The 24,350-nt window shown below is 48.2% G+C and overlaps 1 protein-coding gene across 1 annotated transcript; it reads right to left on the bottom strand.

The window, feature by feature from the left end:
• Positions 1-730: 730 nt before the first annotated feature.
• Positions 731-19,830, bottom strand: LOC141959891 (kyphoscoliosis peptidase-like). The gene is made up of 7 exons (XM_074904262.1): positions 19,808-19,830; positions 16,061-16,737; positions 13,203-13,320; positions 12,415-12,532; positions 11,827-12,018; positions 10,359-10,549; positions 731-5,663 (listed from the first exon to the last, which is right to left on the bottom strand). Exons 2-7 carry the CDS (start codon positions 16,697-16,699, stop codon positions 4,345-4,347), a joined length of 2,577 nt encoding a protein of 858 aa, XP_074760363.1. The 5' UTR covers positions 16,700-16,737; positions 19,808-19,830; the 3' UTR covers positions 731-4,344.
• Positions 19,831-24,350: the final 4,520 nt, after the last annotated feature.

Raw genomic sequence — 24,350 nt, forward strand, 5'->3', positions numbered from 1 at the left:
TGAAATAGATTTTTTTTTTTTTTCTTTCTTTTGTCTTTCCATATTTTGAAGATATTTGGGCGATGTAAGGCCTGTTTTTCCTGGCATATTCTCTGGCTTGATTGACCAAAGTACAGTAGTTTTTGTGTTCTTCTCATAGTCATTGTGGGACTTACCTGATTGTGTGCAGGCATTTAATCTGGTCTGATCTTTCAAAGTCAGTGAATCCCACCCCAGTGCAGGTATCCCCACAGCTGGATCCTACCCTTGATACCTGAGCTCTAAGAGCAGCACACGATGCTGGGACATCCACACGGGAGCTGAGCCAGGCTGGTTCATGACGTGCACAACCATGCAGTGCACATGTTGGCGTACGTATACAGCCAAGACCTGCTCCAAGGGTGGAAGAAGCATCGCCGTGTTGCCGTGCCAGCTTGCAGTACTGCAGCCTTGGCGTGACCTCCTGGTGTGGAAAACCCATGCACATGTACAGACAGGGCTGTACTCTGAGCATACAACACCCTCCAGCTGTAGCATGCAAACAGGAAGACTTTGACTCGTGTCCTACTGTCCTGCTGTTCATTTGCTGCAGCCTGATGGCTACGCATCTCTGTTTGTTTCTGTAAACCCCAACAACTCCCCACCCAACACGCTCAGTGAAGCCCAACGTTGGAAGGGATGGCCATCTCGGGTTTTAATAGCACTGAAGTGAAGAAGCACAAGAAGTCAAAGAAAACACAATTTGCGTGGATGCCTCAATGGTACAGCCTCATTGGATAACTTCTGCCTCAACAAGTATTAACATAATTTACACTAATGACAACATGCACACAGGCACCTCACAGGGAAATCTGTAAAGCCAAGGATGCCGGGCACAGCATGGTGGACATTGCATATGGGTCCATGGAGGAAGATAAAACCTCAGTCCGTGTGGGGACTGCCGTCTTACTGTACGTAGGAAAGGCTCACGTTTCAGTATGCAGGTTTCTGGTTCAGCCCTTCCTGGTCTCACCTGCTTTGGCTTTTGCTGTAATGGAATCTCTCAACCAAGATGGCTTGTAGAGTTGGGTGCTACCTCCTTGTATTGGGTTTGCGGGGCAAGGTTTTGGCAGCAGGGGGGCACAGGGGTGGCTGCTGTGAGAGGCTGCTGAAGCTTCCCCCATGTCCGACAGAGCCAACGCCGGCCGGCTCCAGGATGGACCCAGCACTGGCCAAGGCCGAGCCCGTCAGCGAGGGTGGCAGCGCCTCCGGGAGAATGTATTTAAGGAAGATAAAGGGAAAATTGGAACAGTAACAGAGAGAGGAGTGCGAATGTGTGAGAGCAGCATCTCCGCAGCCCCGGTCAGTGCAGGAGGAGGGCAGGAGGTGCTCCAGGCCCGGAGCAGAGGTTCCCCTGCAGCCCGTGGGGCAGCCCATGGGGAGGCAGCTGTGCCCTGCGCCCAGGGAGGCCACGGGGGAGCAGAGACCCACCTGCAGCCCGGGGGGACCCCACGCTGGGGCAGGGGAGGAGTGTGAGGAGTCCTCCCCTGAGGAGGAAGGGGAGGCAGAGACAAGGGGTGATGAACTGACCGCAACCCCCATCCCCTGCCATCCGTGCTGCTCGGGGAGAAAGTGAAGAAAATCAGGAGTAAAGTTAAGCCCAGGAAGAAGGGAGGGGTGGGAGGAAGGTGTTTTAAGATTTGGTTTTATTTCTCATTATCCTACTCGGATTTGATTGGTAATAAATTAAACTAATTTCCTCAAGTCGAGTGTTTTACCCGTGACAGTAACTGGTGAGTGATCTCTCCCCGTCCTTAACTCGACCCACAAGGTTTTAATTATATTTTCTCTCCTTTGTCCAGCTGAGGAGGGGAGTGACAAAGCAGCTTTGGTGGACGCCTGGCGTCCAGCCAGAATCAACCCACCACACTCCTGTTCAGTTTTGGGCTGTCCACAGCTCGATGCATGCCTGGAGGCCTCCCAATGACTTTTTGAACTAGGTTTGCTCAGAACTAGGTGTGTTTTATAACTGCAGGTAGGTGTTGTAATCTATCTTTACCTAACTTAATCTTGCTGGGCAGAGGGTGCAAGAGGAGGAGAGACATGCAGGTTTGTTCTTTTGCTTATCATTGTTTTTTCATGAGTGGCGCTTGCCCCAGGGCTGTTATTTTTGCTGGGTTGGTGCTCATGTTTATTGCGAAGGCTCCTAGAGCTCTAGGCGCAGGCTTTGAGGTATGTAAATCTAAATAAGAATGACATTTAAAATAGGCTACATGCTATACCCGAGTGTGCACAGTGAGGAAATATGAGTAGATTGCCTTCAGATCCTTGAAGTAAAAAATCCCCCGTGGGAGTATCATTAAAGTTCTCAGCACCTCCAGGTAATTATATTCTGACATAAGTTGTTTGGAGCCCAATTCAAGGTAACTCTAATCTGGACCTCATTACGATGCATAAAGAGGAATTAATCACTGAGCTGGAAGCTGGATTTTCCCTGGAGGCACGTGATCATGACCTGCCGGCTTAAACTTGGGCAAAGATGGGACAGTTCCAGCTAACAACGTGTGTGTACACACAGATACATAGAGAGGTTCAGGAGGGTCAGAGGGGCACAGCTCACAAACGGTAACAGCAAAACTGACTGGAGAGGGAAAGGACATGGAGAGGAAGCTGGCAGTGGGAACTGAGAGTCATTTCACTTGCCATTTTTGTTCACCAAGCCACAAAACAAGCAAAAATGCAGTTTTTGGGAGCCTGCTGGGTCTGCAGATATAATTTCACTGCTGGTGCTGTCTGTGGACAACGCACAGGTTGGGAAGTACCGAGGGGGTCTGGAGAGTTGCACAGGAGCATCCCCAGTGCTCAGGGAGCGCAGCGTGGTCAGACCATTGGTCATGGAAGGTGCACGCAAAGGTATTCGGCTGGTGGGGGCAGTTTGGAGGGCAGTACTGATGACCAGCAGCTTTCCAAGCTCTGAATTTTGAGGCTGGGCTCTGGATCGTCTGTTCAGCCTCACAGGGAGCAGATTTTATTTTTTTTTTGCCTATGGTTATTCTGCAAGACAGACAAGGGAGCTGAGTCACACTGTGCTTCGCTTTCCCTTATCCATCCAAGCGGATGGCCCAATATGGAGTGGCCAGAACATGAGTCAGGAGAGAATGATCCAGGGATCTGTACTTCTTAAATTGTTGTCTAGCACCACAGGCAAGAGTTCAGCCTATGTCTACCATCGCAAGTCCTTCCCCTAGTTCAAAGTAGTCCTTGTACTTTGTTCTTCAGAGAAATCTTCCAACACATCAGCGTGGTTCCAGCATGTTTGGTGTGAAAAGTGGATCCTGATACATTATCTGCATTAACTGATTCCCAGGCCCAAAAAAGTTCAAATCTACATAAACTTTTGCTAAAAAGTCAAGTTTTAATTGCCAAACCTGAAGAAAGCAAACCGTGTTCCCCAATATCTTTTGCGCAGCATCTAAAAATAACCCAGTTCTTGTTCTTCATCATCAGAACCCCTTTCAAGCATCAACCCAGTGCAGACATGGAGAAGTATTTCCACTGTGTCCCTTCTAGCCCACCTAAGTATGAAAATCGAGTCGGCTTTCAGTAAGTCGGTGTTTGTGGTGCCTTGCAGCATGTGTCAGAGTTGAAGAGCAGAGCTGCCTGTGCTTTCCACTCCGTGATTAGACACTTTGGCTAGAGAGCTGCTTCCTTGCCTGTTCCCTCTCTTTGTTTCAAGCCCTCAATGCTCTTAAGTATATATCTACATGTCATCCTTGATAATGAAGACCTGGAAGATATTTTAAAGACGTAGATGATAAAATACCGAATCTCTTTGCTTCCTTTCCCCTGCCCAAGCACAGAGTCCCTCTGCAAAGAGGTCTTACTCGCTTTACTATATATTTACTTTTTAGAAATCTTGCTACCCATCCGAAGCTGTTGCCTCCAGTTTGAGCTTTTTTTTGGTTGTTTTTTGTTGTTGTTATCCTCTCAAGAGAAGGAAACTATGTGGGTTTCCAAGTTCTTGAATAAATGTCAAATAAACCATTCCAAACAATTATTCAAGCTGGTAATAAGCAGTGAGACATCCTTCCTGTAGAGAAGCTGAACAATGGTTTCCTCTGACAGAAGCAAAATATTAGGAGCCTTCCATATGTTGGTGCTGATTTAAATGGTGGCAACATCTCTGAGTGGGATAGGAGGCCCCAGCAAGTATCTGGATATCCTGCGGGAAGAAAAGCTCTGTGGGTAACACCCAGACTCCCCCCAACATGCCATAAAGTTCTGGGAGTTTTCTCCATGTCTCCTCGACATCCTTCAATTTTGAGAGTGTTTTCTTCCTTCCCTGGCTTCTTTAATCCTTCCCAGCACATCCAGCATTTCTGTGGCTTACCCCGAACACCCCAGGGAAGCAGGTGAGCCACCCTCCACCTCAAACGCCAGGATGACCTCCAGGGAGGAGCAGTGCTGGCTGAACTTGGCCACCAGTTTGACCTGCGTCCCCACAGCCCCGGTGAACACATCGCCTTCCCAGATTGCGTTCGGGGTCTGCTGCAGCACCGTCTTCTCTTGACCGAGCACGACAGCTTGGTAGGCTTTTGGCACCTTCACCCTGAACCGGACCCAGCTCTGCTCTTGGAGCATCCCCGTGCGTGGCTCTAGCAACACGCACCCTCTCCTCCATGGGCTGTACACCCTCGGGAAGGGAGGCCAGCTGGGACTGGAGAAGCAGCGTATAATATAGTCACAAATATGGACAAAGTCCCTGTGGTCTTTGTTTCTCCCAAAAAGCCCCAGTTTGTAGACGCCCGACTCGGGGAGCACAACGCACACGCTGACTTTAGTCCTCAGGTGGGTGACCAGGACGTACCTCTCCAGGGGGTACTTGGCACTGGTGACTTTGTCCTTATTCAAGCTGGCGGTCACCTCGACGTCGGCGGGTGTGTGGAAAGTGATGTTGCATTTCCCGACCTTGGTGGTGATGATGGGGCCAGAGTGGCTGGGGTTGGAGAGGCCGTGGCTGCTGGAGCTGATCCCGCTCCCACAGTGCATGCTCAGTCCCGAGGGGAAGAGTTTGTTCTGGTTGATGGGCCTCAAGCAATGGATAAGGAAATTGGCCACGTTCCTGAACGTGGTACCTCCTAAATCTTTCACAAACACAGAGAGCCGGTAGTAGCCCTGGAAAGGGCAGAGCACATGGCAACTCAGTTTCTCCTCCTCAGCTTGTGCAGCCAGGCATTTCTTGCTCATTGCAGCATCTAAATCTTTATTAACCAGCTCATACACAGCAAGCAAGGGTCGGGATATCTGGAGAGTCAAGAGAAAAGTTCCCTGTGGAGCAACGAGCAGCTCCTCTTTGTGGCTGCTCTCCTTGATGCCAAAATCTCTTGCTTTTTGGTGAAAACCCCAGAAATGGAAAGGGTTTTCAGGCATTTTCTCTCCGTTAAGTGGCTCCATGCATTGGATCTGATAGGAGCACACCCAGTTGTAAGGGTCCTGAGAGTCAGCGTGACGTGCGAAGATCATGAGGTTGAACAAGCCCTTGGCTGGGGGAGTCACCTTGAGAGTCATGTTGTTCTCAGACACTGTCATCCTCCCGTGAGCTGCACCTACATCCTCTCCGTTTGTGGTGCCCTGGAGTTTGGAGAGCTGGTAGGTGAACTCTGTTGGGTGGGTGCTCTCCAGCATCACTGACACCTCCCCATGGGCTGTAGAAGGGTGAATAAAGACACCGTTTACAACCCCTTCATCAACAGTGTAACACATTCACTTTTGCAGTGTTGAACCAAATCATCTGCACAGGAGGCAGAGATTCTCCTTCTCTTTTTGATTCTACCTGCTGAAGGACCTTAGCAAGACTCTTCTTCACCTTTTACCATTTTTCTCCCCTTGCTGAAAGAGAAATGATGATGCCACTAGGTCTGGAGATGAAGGGGACAGGTACAAATAGTTATCCTTTGGGCCCTGCGATACCCAAAACTAAGATAACGATGTCCCATAGAGGTGAAGTCCTGCATGGCTTCTTGAGCTGGAGTAATTTCTCTAAGCTGCAGGTCTCACACTGTGGTGTCAAACCAACAAAGCAGCTGGGAGAATCAAAATATGTCAGCCTGGCTGGTAGGAGAGCCCACATCACTGTCACATTTTAGGAATTAATTCATTTTTTCCTATTATAATTATTATTAAAACATTTTTTCTGAATTTTGGCATCACCAAATCACAAAAATCCGCAAGTTCTGGCTTGGAGCGTGCCCTAGCCAGGGAGGAGAGGAGAGCAGGAGGTCCAAAGGAGAGGTGCGTTGGTACGGGTACCTGGTGGTGGTACCACGGTTGGTGGGTACGTGCTGGGGCTCTTTCCCAATGCCTTTTGTTCCTTGGGTGGACATAAACAATCTCCTGCTCAGGGCCACCACAAACCACCCACCGCCTCCCCAGCATCAAACCAACCTGCTCCCCCAGACAGAGGAGAGCAGGAGGCTTTAAAACCAATCTGAACCCACCTTCCCACCCAGAAACGAGGCACCTCCAGGGGAGGTCACCATGCAGGACAACAGTCGCGGTGGCCTTGGTTTCACTCCCACCTTCCACGTGCCACGTCTTGCTGCTTGTAAACCCGTATGGCAGTGAGAGCGAGCACTTCCCAGTGCAGCAAGCCCTCCCGAGGGATTTCCCTCTGCTCCTGGGCAGAAGGGGCGGTTGGTTGGTTTTGCAATGGAGGCAGGGCGAGGTTTCGCAAGCCCCGAAGTCTTGGCCCTGAAGAAGACGGGGCTGTCTAACCAGCAGACAGCAGGCTGCTTTCAGCACGTGGCGAGCTACATCGTCCCACGTGAAGCAACAGGTACTGGGGAAGCCTGGCTGGAAAACTCTGGTTTAATGGTATTTTATACCTTTTTTTTTTTTTTTTTTTTTTCTCTCCAAGTATAGATGAAAACAGGAGAAAAATGGCCACAGAGAACTAGACTTGGAGTCCTTTTGCCCTTGGAGGATCCCAGAGCGCTTCACAGAGCCTGGTACTGGCACACAGACATACTGAAGCGTGTGCTTAAACCCACCACCCTCAAGGTCTGTGGAAATTAAGCCTGCTCTTCGTTACCCAGGGTCCCGAAGTGCCCAGGGATGGCTTGTCTCACGTCCAGAGCGCGGCTGCTCTGCATCATCCCATCCTCACCACGTTTGTCCTGGAGAGAGGGGAGTACGGAGCAATGGCACTGCGGGAGCCCACGGCTGGTATCAGCACCCGTGCTGTGCACAATGTTCATTTGTTTTGGGTGCTAACACGAAGTGACAAAAGACTCCAGATTCATGCTGAAAAAATTGTCTCTTGCTAATTATTAGATTATGAAACGTGTTTCATAATCTAATGAATAATGGGGGAGGGGGGGGGGGGACACGACACACACAACTTTTTTTTTTTTTTTTTTCCTGTTTGAATCTGGATATTTTCATTGTTTGCCCCACAGTTTTTGTTGGTAGGTTGAAACAGAGATGTGAAAAGAATGGGAAGGCTGGGTTTTATTTGTGCCTTGCCTGTTAAAGCTGTGACTTGGCTCACACAGTAAGTGCAAACAATTCTCTCCTGGCAAGTGTTCAGTGGAGACATTACTGATGACAGACTTTATTAACTGCAGGTTTGCTTGTTATTAAATTCGCTCTATGCTAGTTTCCGAAGCTGCTGGCCTGGCCGGCTGCATCATATTAGGATCTTTAGGAAGAAAGAAAAGAACAGAACATTGTATGTAGCGGAGCCAGCGATGATGAGATAGGGAAGCCAGCAATGTATTTTGCTTTGGAAAGGAGACCCAAGGAGATAATTAATGGCTACGTTTAAAACAAACATTTGTTTGTTTTATTGAGTTAATTCAAGCCATGCACTAGAGGTTCCTGGTTTCCAGGGAGGCCAGGTGAAGCTAGGCATGTGTTCCCATGTCAGCACGCTCAGTGCTGCAGGAGGCCAATGTATGTTGCATTAATTGTTTGGGGGGAAAAACCACCATTAAAGTACAGGCATGTTTTTAATTTCTCAAAGCCTTCTTTCAAAGGCTTCCCTTCCCCTCTCCCAGTCTAGCTATTGTATCTACAGCATGCCACCAATGACCGCCTTTCTGTAAGAAAATTAAAATTATCTTATGAAGTCTTAATTCCATAAGACTGAATGCCCTTCATCGCTGCCGTTACCAACCCTCACAGCCTGGGCAACGTTCACAAATAAAAAGGTTGGGTTTTCAGAGGGGGGAAGACGGGTATTTCCTGAGAATCAGGTCCCTTTGCGAGATGTCCCACCTTCAGCTCCCATGAGACAGGGATTTGTGGGAGGAATCTTGGCTGAAAGCTTTTAAGCATTTTAAACAGAGAGCTGCTCAGATAGAATAGATCAGGAATTGATCTACAGTAGCCAAAGCGGGAAAAGAGGCTGATTTTGCACCAAAGACCTCTAGAATTTTTACACTGAGATTGCCTGAGATACTTAAGTGTGCCCTTTAAGGTGATGGCTTACTGCCATCAATTTCATATAACCATAATTTTGCATCAACAAAAGCAGACATCTGGTTTGGTTCACAATCTGGGTTTGCAATTTGGTGTCTTAAGCACAATTCTGATAAGAGGCTGGCTGATGAGACTAATGGCAATAATTAATCTGTTCAGGTTAGACCCAGTAATACAGTTCTTTCCCTCCACAAGATGAGAAATTCATGGGGCGGGGGGATGGAAGAGTTGGCATATTTTTCCTGTTCTAATGGGAAAATCTTCTTTCCTCTCAGTTTTGGAGGAAAAAAGACTGTGCCTGTAGTGCAGATCACCCAGTAAGTTTTGTGGTTGAGGGACAGGAGTTCCTCCAGCCAAGGGGGTGATGTAGGCAGTGATGTAGCTGGGATGTGCCAGGCAGGTTTTCTTCCCTGACATCTCTCCCCAGGTCCGTGGTGGCTCATGGTAGCTATTGGCCAGTGTTCAGTGAGGATCCAGCAGCCCTGAGCTGCTTCTGGGCTCCATCCCTATGACTTTTGGCCACCAAAAACTTGTGGAGGGAAGGTAGAGAATCATGAAATACTCATTTTCCCTCATTCTTCCCTTTGGGATTTTGTATCACCTCTAATGATATTTGGTGGGGGTCTATGTTTTGCTATTTGTCGCTTTGGCGCACAGATGAAGGGACTGGTTGCACTATTAATCTCCTATTTTTCCCCTGAGACAGCGAAAGTTGTGTTGTTTGGTTTTACGCCTTGGACCCTCCCTGGTGCCTGGACCTGAAAGGGGTTTCTCCAAGTCCCCAAAGATCTCGTGGTGCTTCTCCACCACAGAACCTCAGAGCATCCCAGGGAGGGAACTTTTTTGTCTACCTCTACCCAAGGTCACACAGCACCTACGTGGCAAAGTCCCCATAATGCTGCATAAAAGGCAGCATCGGCCTTTCAGCTGTTCCAAACTTAATTTGATTTGCACAGACCAGTCGCTGCTCAAAAGGTGAGTGATAGCCCATGTCGGCAAAGCCCCAGCATCCTGGAAATACTGGAGGAGTTTGATTTCTGGGTGAGTAATAACCTCTCTCAGTCAAAAGCTTTACAGTGTGCATTGTCTGCTGTACGTTTGTTTTCTGTAAGCCTGACAACTCCCCTCAATGTGAGATTGCTCTATCTCCTAGCTTGCTTATCTTGATAAAATAAATTGTGGGAAAAAAATCCATATGCTCTTGGGACCATCCAGGGGAATGGATGTACAAAGGGTGTCTAAGTAAAAAGATCATGTTGCATCCAGCTGAAAAATGGTCATAAAACTACAGTCAAGGAAAACCAACTCCATCCCCCTCCCTTCATTTTGAAAAAATGGGACACAAATGTGTCAGGTCATGTTTTATGTGTGAGTCTTCCTCTCCGGTTCATGAACACAATGAGGACTGTCTCTGAGGTACGTTGAAGGTATTTTGCTACCGTTGGTGAATTTAGATAGGAAAAGCCAGGCACAAGAGGGTTTAAGTGATTTGGCTCAATTAACTATAATTTATGAATCCTAATTCCCAGTTTACTAATCACAGTATCACACAATGTCCGTGATTTCAGAAACTGATTAAATATGTGTCTCTGCTCTGCTAGATGTTAAACACGTGCATAAAAATAGACAGATGGGTCATTTCTGAAGGAGAAATGTTTTCCTTAACCCAAACTTATTTCTTAGAAGCAAATGAACTTTTATATTTAGCCCCTGCTTTACATTTCACAGAATCACAGAATGGTCTAGGTTGGAAAAGCCCTTGCAGCTCCTCCAGCCCAACCATGACCCTCCCCCTGACCGTTCCCAACTCCCCCAGATCCCTCAGCGCTGGCTCAGCCCGACTCTTCAACCCCTCCAGGGATCCCGGGGACTCCCCCTTGCCCTGGGCAGCCCATTCCAACAACCCCTTCTGAATTTACCTGTTTTGAGGAGGGAAGTGTTTGGAGAAAGGAGGGACAACTGAAGTCTGAAAAACTCTGAAGTTTTAAAAACTCTCCGCTCAAAGTCTTCCCGCACGACGGGGGGCTGCAGAAGCTGCCATTGGGGGTCCTCTGGCCAGTGGGTCTCAATGAAGTGCTCAGGGTCAGTAAGGAAGAAAAAATCGTCATGCCTGCAAGGTGAGAGAAGAAGACACCATGGAAGGAGCAAAAAAACCCTTGGCATCCCGACTGGTCATGAGGCACCACTGTAAGGGAAGGGAACTTCTTCCACACCGTCAGAGCTGCACCAACTTCAGTAAGGGAGGACCAAGCTCTCATTTGGCATTTCATTTTCTGCTGCCGTTATTTTCTTTCTGTTTTCCCTGTGGAGATGCCCAAAGCTGAAACTGCAGTTCCCAGCCCTGTAACAGACCTCTTCCAGCAGCCAGTTAAGATGACCCTACAACCTGCAGAAGAGATAATTTAACTGAGTGATTCCTCTACTAAGGCCTGTTACTTGAGGATATATTTCAATATGACATCTGATTTTGGTTTAAAGCTCTTCCAAGAATTTACGTATGATTTAAGGATTTAAGGAAGGAAAAAAAAAAAAAAAAAAGCATCTTGGTTCCAATTTGCATATGCCTAACATGACTTTCCAAACATCATCCCTGCTTAGGTGCATGCATTGGGGTCATCCTGTGAATCCCTGTTGCATCTGTTGACCTGAAGGTTTTGAGGACACTGTGTTGGACCCAGAAGAAGCTATTAGCTCTGCCTATTGCTCTAGGTGATGTTTGATTCTCCTTCTTCTCTTTTCCTCATGATCAGCTAAAAACAGCCCACACTCACTGGTGTTTTAAACTGTTCTCAGCAAGATAATTACCTATCAGAAATTACACAATTATTTCATTATGCATTATTAGAGGAAAAAAAAAATGCAATCCCATAATACAGTTAATGGAAATTATTAAATTGTACAAATAACTTCCATGAGAGTCGTTATTTGCTTAGCATGGGCTGAGAAATCTCAAGTAATTACATATGGAACCACATAAGAGCAAAGTTGCTGTGAAAATGAGGATTTGTTACTTGGTAAGCTGCACTCACTGCAGATTAAAAACAAGTCACAGGGGGAAGTTATCATTTGAAAAGTTACTGCCCCAGCTCAGGGAATAAGGCACTTAAGGTAGATGTTTACGTGTAGATGGCCCACGTTTGTGTGAGGTCTCTGAGCACCCACCGTAGTTGAGGATGAGCAGAACAGCTCTGTGGACCCTCTGAGAGCAGCCTCTGGGGAGGTACCTGAAAACAGGAGCTCAAGGCCTGGTGAACCCAGACTTTAAGGAGTATATTGGAAGGGTTGGGATGGCCATTCCTGGGCATATCCAAAGTCAGGTTGAGCCTAATCCATTGATTTGTGTTGGGGGCCATGTCTCCAGTGATGGCAGGGGAAGAGGTGTCTCACCTGGGTATGAACAACCTGCTCTCTGCATCCACGGTCCCTGCGCCCCAGCAAGCATCCAGGAGGCACCACTGTCCTTCCAGCTCCACTGCATTCCACATGTGGCTGCTCTTCTGCTGCTCGCACCATCGGCCTCTGTGGGAACCCAGGCTCCGGCCAAACCCCGTGACCTCCACGCAGCTCAAACCTGCCTCCCTGTCCAGCGAGAGCCATCAAGGGAGATAACCACAGACCAGACACTGCTTTGGACTCGCTTTCTTGGAGAGCAGCCCAACCTGCATGGTAAGTACAACCTCCTTCTTAAAGCCAGGGCCCCGCTCGTGCAAGCTGGTGGCCAAATATAGGTTATATCCAGCCTCCTGCTTTCCCCACCGCTACTCCCAACCCTTATCCCTCATATTTCTGGTTCTGGTTAATCTGTCAAAGCCATATATACTCCCCTATACAAACAGAGGAGGAGGGAGGCAGCTGCTGTGCCCAGGGACCTGGTGGGTGAATGATGCTGGTTGTGTGGCAAGCCCCATGCCAGATGTATGTCCATGGCTCAGATCTTCAAGGGGGCAGGAGAAGAAAGCCCAAAGTGAGTTTTACCTGCACATTTCCTGGCATAAATGGGCATAACCAGAACACACAGCTCTTCCCGTTTGCAGGACCTGCTCTGGCACGTGGATCTTCGGAGACAGCCCCAAGAAGCCATCCACATCATATTCTAGGAAAGGGAGAATACCGTGCAATTTCAGGCCAACATAAGGGCTCATTCCTTCTCCTGCCCAACCCTATTTCTCTGCTAACCCACCCTGGAAGCCATGACGGCTCTTCTATCCATCATTATTCAAGAGTTTGACAATTGCCCATATGAGCGAAGAGTTGCCAAAGCCTTGGGGGTGTTGGGTTCCCAGGGTATGTAAACAGCCGTTGTGCCATCGAAGTGAGGTACAGTGACAATCACGTTGTCTCGCACGCATGGATGTGGTAGGATAAAGTAGCACGAAGCGCTTGCATTGTGCTGAGATTCCTGTGTCTCCAGATGACTGCTGCCAGGCACAGCTCAGCCTCATCGAATTTGTATTATCAGGGAAACGGCCTCTGATGTGGTGAAGCGGAGTGCACTGGAGGCAGGTGGGCCTTACTGGTGTCACTGGGGTCTGGCACTCGAGTGCCAGTGAGGCGGGTGTCATTTCCAGGGTGGAAGGTGCCGTGGTGGGAACCAGGTCCTACTCCAGGCACTTTCCTGAATTCAGGAAGGGAACATTTCAACTCACAACTGCAAGACACAGCTGTGGAGACTATTCTGCAGGGCATGAAGAGACAAAAGCCAGGAGGCGGCGTATGAAGAAAGAGCTTTTCATGTCTCTGCAAAAGAGTGGGACCAGACTTACCGATGTTGTGGCAGAGCCAGACCCATATTGCCCTCACCATCTCCAGTTTGCTCTGGGACTTGGCAGTGATCAGGGGAACGATGGCCTGGATGGACAAGCTGGCATGCCCAGACTTCAGCTGTAACGGAGAGGACGGGGGAGTTAAAGGGAATCTGGGTGTCACTAAGAAAATGTACACCACAAAAACCCCAAAGCTGCTTCTTTTTTTTTTTTTTTTTTTTTTTTTTCCCCCCCCGAAGTTAAAATGCAAAAATACTGTTTGTGGTAGAATAGAGTGTTTCCCCTGTTTTCCTAGGCATGGTTTTATAAAAGCCTGAGGGCTGGAGTTGCAGGCTGAAGGAAATGAAGGTGGCATTTCCCATTTCTTCAGAGCAGCTGGTTGGGACGTACAGTGTCATTGCTCTGGTGCCCTCTCTGTCCAATCCACTGTGTCCTCTGACCCAGAAGATCTTGTCCCAGAGGTGGGTCTCTCCAGCGATGCTTCTCTGCAACACTTAACTAGGGACAGCAGGTTTTCAGCCCCGCACTGATTAACATCTCAGTGTATTTATGCAGCAGAGGACAGGACTTGTGGCTCAGATGCTCTTCCTGAGGCTGTGAAACCTCACTCCAACCCATGCACCAAAATGAGTGGAAACAAGATTTTTTTTCCCCTACCACTAACATTTCACTAACTTTTTAATCCATACCTGACCCTATAGAAAGCCTTTCTGTCCCTTTCCTCCCATTCACACACTCACATTCCTGGGCTCTTCCCTCCTTTGTGATAGCACAAGCATTTTTAGCAGCAGGCTTTTCTTCCAGAGTTAAATTTAGTCCAGCTCATTTCTTCAACGTCCTGCCCCTGCTATTTCATTGCTCAATGACTTTCCTGCCCCAACCATCTGTAAGATAGTTTCACATAGATAGAAATTTCAGGGTGGTTTTGGTTTTTGTTTTTGTTTTTTTTTTTTTTGTTTGTTTGTTTTTTTTTGCTTGTGGCAAACGTTGCTTTTGTAATGGCCAAAAATTTTCCTTGGGATGCAGGTTTAAAAATTATAGTGCAGCCAGGAGAGCACCTATGTCAAAATGAAGCTGCTCCTGATGGTGCCTTACATTTCTGTCATGAGGTTGTTATGAGCGTGCAGCTGCTAAACAAACAAATAATATGAATTATTCCCAAGGAAAAATAAAATAGTACTCAGCCATTAAATATCTAGCTACCTGCTTCTCTCTCGGCACATCTTGGTGCAGATTCAGCCACGTGCTATTCTTTGTTTCAGACAGAGATAGTGAAAAGTAGGTCCTAGGCTGAGAGTTCCAGTGTTCCCAAGTAATCCTGGTCCTGACTGTGCCTGAAGACCCTGAAGAAATGGGTCAGACCCTGAAGAAATGGGACAGAGCATCTCGTGTTGCAGTAGCTGGGGGCTCCGCCGGAGTGTTTGGAGCTGAAGGATGGAGATGTTTTCTCCAAAACCAGGCAGGCAATGATCCTGCCAAGACTTTTTCATATGGTTGAGACAGATACGTGCAAGCAGTCCGCAGGCTACTCCTAAATGGCCAGGAAACAGGTTTAGCTTTGTGCCTGCACTGCCTGGGGCTCTCCCACCAACCTTCTCCCTGCCAGATGTCAGCAGAGCTTGGTGCACAGGGAGAGGGGACAGTCCTGCATCCCCATGGCACGACTGGCTAAGCCATCACCAGAGGTGCAACATCTTACTCGTAGCTGGTCAGTAAACTGCTCTACTGCTGCTCTTGGCACAAATAATTCACAGTTGAGAGGAAGAGACAAAGTGCACCAGGTTTTAGTGCAGCTGGCACTTTGAATAAACAGGGAAACAAGTTGTTCCCATGACTCCCCACTGTCTTGGAGGTATTTTTGGTTGTTTATTACCCTCTTTTTCCTATCTTCCAACTCCCTCCCCCTCTCTTCTCTTTTTAACAGACTAGGTAGACTCTGAAATCCTCTAGCATCCTTCTTCCCAAGGGAGATTAGCCTCAGGCTAGGTACAAATTACAGGTTTCAACAATAACAGAGAGCACAATTATTCCTTGTGCCTCTTGGCTCTCGCTAACAAGTTGACGTATAAGCTGCAAATGCTGCATTGGTTCGGCATTCGCTGCTTGGGCAAACTGTGCTGACCCTGGGGGAGAGATTACACTGACAGCACGTGGTTCGTGTAACAGGAAGGAATTACAAAATTCATCGCTCCTTTTTTGAGCTCCTGAGCATCCAGAAAGTGGGAGCATCGTATAACGGCAGACAGCCTGGAAAGAGGACACAACCAATGCCTCCTGCTTGAGAAAAAGCAGAACTTGGGTTGCCACAGGTACGAAGGGGATAGTGGATGTGGTCAGACCAAGGGGTTATTGCTGGCTCTGTGTGCTTTTCATGCAGGAAGGATGTGGGCTCACCAGCTCTCAGGGTACCTAAGCTCAGCTTGCGCTGCCTCGGGGTATCCTGTGGTCTGAGTCCCTTCCTGTCACCCTGGCACTCTTCCTAGAAGGGTTTCTAGAATCCCTCTTCCCCACTGCAATCCTGTATGGGATCCTGAAAACATCCTGCCCCGTGATGAAACCAGCCTTTCTTCCCAATTTGGCATGGTGAGCTGCAGCAAGCGCTGGCTGGAAACAGGCAGCAGCGGGCCCTGGGCAGGCAGCAGATCTTCAGAGGTAGCACAGCAATCTTTGGCCATGGTTAGGACAAACTCACAGCCCAGGGCCTTGTGAGATCTCCTAGTTTTGCTCTAAGGCACTACCTTGTCACTGCTGTCATCAGAGCATATGGTGAAAAGTTGAACGTTAGGATGCGGATCTGCTGGTGGCACCATCTGCTGGTGGCACCATCTGTGTTCCTCCTGAAGGACACCAGGACCTACCTGCTGGCTCACGTGTAGGACGTGGGTGTCTATGTAGCTGAAAACTTGCAGGTCAGAGAATAGATCTCTCCTGGTCTTTCTCTGAGGAATTTTAACCTGCTTCTCTCCTCTGAGGCTGCTAAGCCCTTCCTTGGGAAGGAGGGATGGAGAGCAGCTTCCCCCAGTCACAGATGACTTCTGCAGTAGCTTTTGGAACTTAGTTGTTTTGCTGCTGTTGTTAACTTTGTTGGCCCAAAACATGAAAACCGCCTTGGAGGGGGAATCCTTGGGCTCATCTCTAACTTTTTGTGTAGTTGAGTCTTTCTTTAGCATGCCCTTCTTGCTCCTGTTCATGCTGGTGACTCGGTGAGGGAGATTCTCCGAGGTCTTGCAGCTGATCTCTTCAGAAATGTGTCCCAGGGGGAAGTTGCCATTACAGACATCTGACATCTGAGCTTCCCTCCAGCCAGGCAAGATGTTTTCTGCCCAGGATGGCATCACATTTTCTCCACGATTCCTGGGATGGGCCTGTCTTGATGTGCTTTGGGTGCTTTGCTTTTCATGGCGGTTGCCATTCCTGGAGTGATGGGAGGGAATCGTCTCGCTTGCTTTGATAGTCTGGGATTTGGATGACTTGCCTCTGTCATAGCTGGTCTTCATCCGTGCAGTGGGTAAGGAGGTGAAGAAACCACAGAGCTCTGTGGATGGAAAGACAGATGATTTTTTTCAAAAGAAGAATGTGCTCCGCACTGATTCCTTCAGAGCCTGCCTGTCTATAGGGTTAATTACAGAAAACCAGGATTTGGTCAGATGGGCTTAGCCAAAAGTACTGAGTTTTTCCTAATTCCAGAAATAAGGTGGGATGGCAATGCTACAGAGAAGGCCTTGGCTCATTTCCAAGTGCAAATACGTTATATTTTTTCTTTCTGGATAGTTGGAGATCCAGGGGTGGGTTACCAGCAGTTACATCTCTGCACTGGAAGGGAATGGAAAAATCAGGATTATTCCTTTCATAGAGAAATGGCAAGGAGACATTTATGTGTGTTGGAAGGGTCTGCAAGTTGGTGCAGGAATAGGGTGTGGGTGTGTGTGTGTGCCTCAGTTTCCCTACATGAAGCTAGGACTAATCAAGTAGCATTTCTCCTTTCCCCCAGAATCAGGAATCAAGGAGAACAAAGCATTTCTATAATTAGTGTTTTGGTGCTCCAGAGAGGTACATCTGCCAGAAAATCTTTCCTTTAGGAGGATCTCCACCTCAGTATGTTATCGTTTTGCTCAGACTCACTTCTGCCATTCAGGTTCTGCAGAAAAATGTCATTCTTTGTATTATTGCTTTGCACTTGAAATGTGGGTGTGTTGAGTGAGAAGTCTGCGGGAGAAAACATGAAAAAGTGGAAGGAAAGGTGCAATCCAGGATTGATGAGGTTTTTGGGTTAAAGCTGTGGGTAGAGCCAGTTCTTGCATGCCCACAACATCTGCACAGCACTCGCTAGTTTTATCTTGGTTTAGCTTGTATTTGCTGTTGTTGTTTTTAATCATAAAATGACTATTTGTGCAATGCAAATAGCAGAGCCTGCTGTGAGCCACTCAGCGTAGCCCAGAAATGTCACTCTCCGTATTCATCCAGCCTCTCCCATGTGGAAGCAGACTGGGCTTTCAACAGCTACACTGGGGTGCTGGCCTCACTCTTCCAGGAAAGCAGGATGTCACCCATCTGCTACCCTGGTTCTCCCCTCCCTGCTTGGGACCGAGGCTTGCAGAGGTAGGACGGCCTTGTCCAGAAGGGGTGAGAGATCGTGAGCGCTCCAGGCTTGCCAAATTTTGTTCTTATTAATGCATGCGTGCATGTGCAAACATTGAGAGGATGCAAACTGCACCAATGAGTTGACCAAGCGCTGGATGCTCAACCAGAGGATGCCCCAGTGGGAGATGTCCCCTAGGTAGCTCCTCAGTGCATGAGATCTTTTTGTTTGCAGGACTAGCCGTACAGGAGCCCAAACAACCCCTCTGCCGTGGCGTGTTTGCACGGCCCAGTGAGGCCGTACGTTCTCTATTTCCTCCCGGACCACATCTGAGCCCAAAGAGACGAATTGTTCGTGCCCAGCTGTTGACACGTTCAAGTTGTCCTTGTGCGTGTGAGCTGCGGTCGCTGCTGGGCTGCTCTCCCGTCCCAGACACAGACACCCACTGCCACAGGCGGAGAGGGATTTTGCCTGCCACTTTCTAAGTGAGCAACAACAGCCTACTTCTTAATCCTTCATGGTTGTTACCTGACATGAACCGGGCATGGTAACTCAAAAAAACAAATCCCAGCAGATGCCAGGAGCCCCAGCCTTCTCCATTTGCTCTGGCAGGGCTTGCTTCTGCAAAGTGTACCCTACATCGGGGGGACTGGGGGGGCTCTAAGCCCAATTTTTCCACAGCTGTGCTTTCTGAGCACGAGTCTCTGTGCTGCCTTCCTGCATGGCATTTGGGAGGGGAGTAGCTTGGGACTAGGGTGGAGGATTCCCCCTCAGCACTTAGCCACAGTCTCAGAAATACTGGAAAAACTGGATTCTCTCCAGATGACTGAAAATGTGAAAATCCTCATTTGCCCAGTTTTATTTTTTTCATCTGAACACTTTTTCTTGGGTTCAACCCAAATGTTTTATTTCAATTCCATGTCAATTCTGACTTCAAAAGAAATTTAAGCAAAACACCACTTTGATACTAGCCTAAACAGTCTCCTCTCTCCATGCCTTAAACACGATGCTTCACACACAGCCCCTATCTCAGAAATCCCTAAACCATTGCTTGCCAACAGTCAGAGAAGAGGATAACAGGGGATTGCTGCTTTCTTACTTTCCCCACGGATTTAATCTGGAGTTAGAGAGGACGGGTCTTAGAGATCATTGATTTTAGTTCAACTTCTGCTTGCACCTGCAGGGTGGCCAGCCCCTTCCCCATGTGCCCGTAGTGACCTGGAGATGAAAACACGTTAATCCATGAAACATCAGCCTCAGAGGGGATGTTTCAGCCCGGAGGTGTCATTGCAGAGGGCTTGAGGAGAGGTGAGAGAAGGGCTGGCTGCTGCTGGAGTTTGAAGAGAAGCACCCTGTGCCTTCCCAGGGACGGTTGTGCTATCAGCAGGCTCTTGACTTGCATTCCCAGGCAGGCATTTCGATCTGCCCTGAGCACGCTACGAGCAGATAAATGCAATTTTAAAGTACATGGGGCAACAGTATCGCTGGCAGCTGTGCGGTTTTAATGTCGGGAGTACAAGAATGGCTTTGCCTTTATGAGCTGTAATGGCAGAAGCTTAGAGGTATGATGGGTCGAGTGGAAAACCTCCACAAGACAAACAGAGAGAGACTGTCTGACAGCTCTGCAGCATCCCTCCAGTGGTAACCAGCCTGGCGAGGGGTGGAGAAGGGAAGGGAAGCGCCTTGGGGAGTGATGAATTGGCAAAATAGCTGTTGAGGTGTGGAGGGTTTGGGGCGAGGAGGGTGGAGATGGTCAGGAGACAGGGGGAGGACCATAAAGGGGCCACCAAAGCAGAGCCACGGCAGAGCCCGGCCACTCCACGTGAGGATGTGGCACTTTGTCCTGCTCTGGTACAGGCAAGGGAATGGATGGAGCCAAGGGAATAAATGCAGAGAGGTGACAAAACCCTGGGAAATGATCTCCAGTGGGTCTGTGCGGTGGCGGGTGGAGAGACCCAGAGCAGAGTGCGGGGGGCTAACGGCAGAGCCAGCAAAGCTCTGGGAGAACAAATAAGTTCCTACTCACCCTGCCCGCGACACAGCCATGGCTCCCCGACGTTTGCAAAAGGCAGGCAACTCCCGACAGCCCCCTATTCCTTTTATACACGTGCCAAATCAGGACTGGCTCTTTTTTTTTTTTTTTTTTTTATTTTATTTTTGTACCTTGCTAATGTCAGGAGGGCTAAAAATACTGTAAAGCGCCAGCAATCATGCTGACATTGCTGCTGCCAAGCGAAGCCTCTGCAGGCCTGGCACTTCTGCAGCGCGTAGGGGCTGGGGTGTATTTACAGGAGGGGTAGGGGAGAGATAAGAGGCTTTCTTCTATCAGCAGCCAGGCTTTGGCAGGGCAGCAGTGGCTGGCATCCCTCCTGCCTGGGGAGAGCAGCTGCCTGAGGGAGGCAACGCAGGTATCGGTTTGGGTATTTCTGCAGGGTTGCTCCTGTCTTGGGGTTTTTTTGTTTGTTTTTTTTTTGTTTGTTTGTTTGTTTTCTGGGCACCTTTCACTGTGTTCTTATAGTGCTTTGAATATCACCATCCTGGATTTACCCTGGTGTAGGGATCTGAGGACAGCCAAGAGCAGATTTATCCAGCGAAGCGGCGGGTTTGTTCTCTTGTCCCCTCTGCTTGTTAGCACGGCTTGGAAAGATCTGTCTTGCAAGATGTTCATGGAGCAACTCACACCACGTTTGCAATCATCTGCATCTGCCCTGAACTTATTGCACCACTTATTTTCCCTCTCTTCTGCAAAATTTCCTGTGCCATTGAGCTGCATCTGCAGGACTGGAAGGGGAACTTTTTATTTTAGCTTTGAACAGCAAAGGCTTTGCAGCCCTTGTCTTTAGCTTGGTACCCTGAGAAGTCTCCAGTGCATGTCATCTTATAGATGTGACCAAAAATTTGAAACATGGCTGTTGGAATATTGTTCTTTAATATTATCTAACTATGTTCCACTAAGTGGCATCATATCCCTTGTTTCTGTTCACCCATCTTAACTCTGTCTCCAAATATTGAAAATTTTCTGCATCAAACAGACAGGAAATAATAGGGGAGGGAAAATATTTGCCAAATGAATGGAAATGCAGTTTTGGAAGAATTTTTCCCAGGTTTTGGCCAAAAATATGGAGGGAAAAAAAAAAGAAAAATAATAGGAAAGAGGAGAAATATTTCATTTAAGCTCCCTGCAGATCTTAGCCTCACAAGCTCACTCCCTTTACCTGGGGTCCGGATCCCGCAGCCCCCCGATGCTGCAGGTTCTCCCCAGCTCCCCTCTCGGTGCGCGGCTGGCTCTGTTTTGGATGCAGTGGACACCACACCCGGCTGCTGGAGAGCACAACGTGTCATTTGGGTCCCAGCAACGAGACCTTTCTAATTTGCAGAGAATGGTTTCAAAATGGAATTTTCACAGCGAGTGGGTTTTGGCAGCAGGCGGCTGGCAAGGGAAGGTCCTGGGTCTTTGGGAAGAGAGCACGAGAAGCCATAGCTCAAAGATGTTTCCAGTTACATGTGGCCGTTAATCCATCTGTTTTGCAACCAATGACCCTGCGTTGGACTCTACCCAATCCAGAGACCTACTGAAACTCTGCAAAAATCTCCATAAGGCATTTACACCCCCCTGGCTAAGGTAGTTTTGGAGCCAAGGTATGAGTTCAGGGCCTTAGGCAGACCCATGGACAGAAGTTTGGCCATGGCGGAGCCCACTGTCAATGGGACCCCTCTTCTTTCATGTGGGAAATCAGCGGTGTTCCATCTGGGTGCTGGCCATGTCCTTCCCTTGGCTACAGAAGCAGATTCGGCTCATCCGTGCTCACCAGACAGCTAAGGTGAGGCTGAACTTTGGTCTCTGATGTGCAGCAAGTTGTCACTGTCCTTGCTGTGGGACTACTGGGAGATGATGTCCAAAGGGTGAGTTAAAACTTTTGTAATTGAAATGGGAGTTAAAAACCTACACCGGGCAGACCAAGGGGTTCATCAAAAAGTGATGAGCCAGTATGAGTCGCCATGGCTGGGCAGCTCTATTGACCAGCTAACAGAGGCAAAGGGGTTTTGCAGGTGTTGCAGGAAAAGGGGAGCTTGCAGGGAGGGTTTGAAGCAGAGGGACGAGGCGTTGCTGTGATTGTGTTTGTGGGCTTTTCTCAGCATGCAGACAGTCAGGAAAAATACCACAAGGCTGCTTGTTTGGAGATTCAGCAGAGGATGAACCACATGAGCATAGAGATGGAGCTGGGATCACAGGTGAGACGGGAGAGGGCACAGAGGCCTTAGATAACAAAAGCAAATCACTTATTCCCTCCTTCCACGGGGGAAAACAGAGCAAAGAGAATCAGGATGCAGAAAGAGTTGACCTGACCAAGGCAAGGAGCTAAAAATACTCTTGCAGAGAGGGATTTTTTTTGTGTGTGCAACGAAGGCAAATTTGCATCAGACAAGCCCAGATGAGAGGCTGTGGCAGTAACCCTGTGCAGAGACAAGGGCCTTGATGAGCTGATGGGCTGTGTGGGTGTGCAGGGGAGGGCATGGCTTTGAAATGCCAAGTTGGAGTGGCGCAGGCTCCAGCTAAGTAAGAAAAACTGCCCACACCAAGTAAGGCTGCCATGGATTCGATTCTAATTATCTACCCATGGCAGGAAGGGACAGTTTCTATATTCAGTTGTGGGTGTTTGCAGATCAGACCAAGATAGATACGATTGTGCTGTCCTCACCTTGGTCGCATGACGTGGTGGAGAGCAGATGAAGATTGCCCCGTTGGGTTGGATGCAGCCCCCAGGACATACCCATCCCTCAGCCATGGCATTGTTAATAATGCAGAGCAAGGAGAAATTTCAGACAGACAAATATCTATCTCTAAACTGAGGCCGGTCTCATGCTGGTTTGCTTCATCTTTGCAGAGCCACGAGCGACTTGGGATTTGCAGGACTGGAGAGGGACCGGCCATGGGCTCCCGACCAAGGCATACGGATCGTGGCAGCAGTTCTGCAGCCTTCTCATGCAGAGTGTGGTTGAGAAAGTAATTTTCATTGTAATTTTTTTATTTTGCTTGTGAAGGCTTCCAGACTCAGGGAGTCTCTTGGCTCGAAAGCCGGGAGCTGGTTTTGGGGTTATTTTTTGGTTTTTTTTTTTATAGAGCACTCAGCAGGGATCCAGAATTTAAGAGACAAGAGAGAATTGCTCACTCTTCAGATATTGGCAGCGAGCCGCTTTTCCAGTTTATTTCCCTGGAAAGAGGGGATGAATACATGGAAATAAAGCAAAGTCAGTATTTTAAAATCCTCCAGACAAGCACCTTCACCTAGTGTAGGTCTGGGATGGCTTTTCAAGCCAGCAGCCTTCCGAGCCTGGCAGATCCCAAGCAGGCAGGGAAACCCACAGCTGGGTTTGAAACCAGCAGTAAACTGTGTTTGAGTGACATTGTGTCTTTCAGGAGGGAACCCCAACTCAAATCAGAGCATCCAGGATGGGCTGAGTTCACCCCAGCCACTCAGAAGTTAACACCACGGTGTTCTTGCAGCTAAAATCCCTGATTTACTTGGGGTCTGCAATTTTCCAGTCTACAAGGGACAGATGCTGGACCCATCCATCCACTTGATTCAAAAGCCATTGGCCAAAGCGTGCACATTTTGTGGGCCAGGGCCACCTCGTTGTTCTATTTGTACAACACCTGATGGGTTGGGGTTAGTGTCTAAGTGATGCTGCTCATGTCTAAGAAGTTTACAGCAATCCCAGCCAGGGAAAGATTTGTGTTCAGGGTGGGCTTTGAAAGCATGGGTTTTAAAAAATAAACAAAAAATGACACAAACAGGTGATTCTTTAACAGTTTTCTGATTTGGAGGTCTCTCTAATAATATATTTTAATTTTTTATTACAGTATTCATGAAGGTAAGAAATTAGGAGACTGGAAAAAAAGAAATTGAAACTTGGGATTTCTGCTTTCTCATCTGTGGCTGTAAGAAAAGCCACAGAGACTTGGTGTCTCCCAGTCAGACAAGGAGCACAGGTGAAAATGCTCAAGTTTCTCAGCTTCTCTTGCTTCACGCTTGTAGGGACTTGAGCCAACACCCTCCTGCTCTGCCTGTGCCTTTGCGCGCTCGGCACATGGGACCCGAGCTCAGGTGGGACCTTTCCCCACTGCTGCAGCACAGGGAACAGATTTACAGCACTGCGAAAACATCTCCTGAGGGGAGCGACCTCCCGTTTGGTAGAGCTCACCCATCTGCAACAGGGATCTGGAGCTGCTGTAGTGCAAAGGTATGTTTTAAGGAACTGTTAAGGGAAACAACACATCAGACACATCTGTCACCAAGTTGCCTCATCTGTGACAACCTTTTTCAAGCGCTTTCTCTTAATGAATAGTTATTTTTTGCAGACTGAGGAAGAACACAGGGTTTTTGACAGTTGCCTTCCATCATACTTTCCTTTCCCTTTGTTTTGTTTTGTTTTGTTATTTCTTTCAGGTGAATACTTGAACCAGAAACGAGTCAACTCTTTTTTTTTTTTTTTTTTTTTTTTATCAAAAGCACATAATATCCCACAGAGACTGGGCAAATTCTGCTTTCTGAACTCATAGCGCTGAC

Source organism: Athene noctua, chromosome 4 (assembly GCF_965140245.1).
Source record: "Athene noctua chromosome 4, bAthNoc1.hap1.1, whole genome shotgun sequence".
Taxonomy (NCBI): domain Eukaryota; kingdom Metazoa; phylum Chordata; class Aves; order Strigiformes; family Strigidae; genus Athene; species Athene noctua.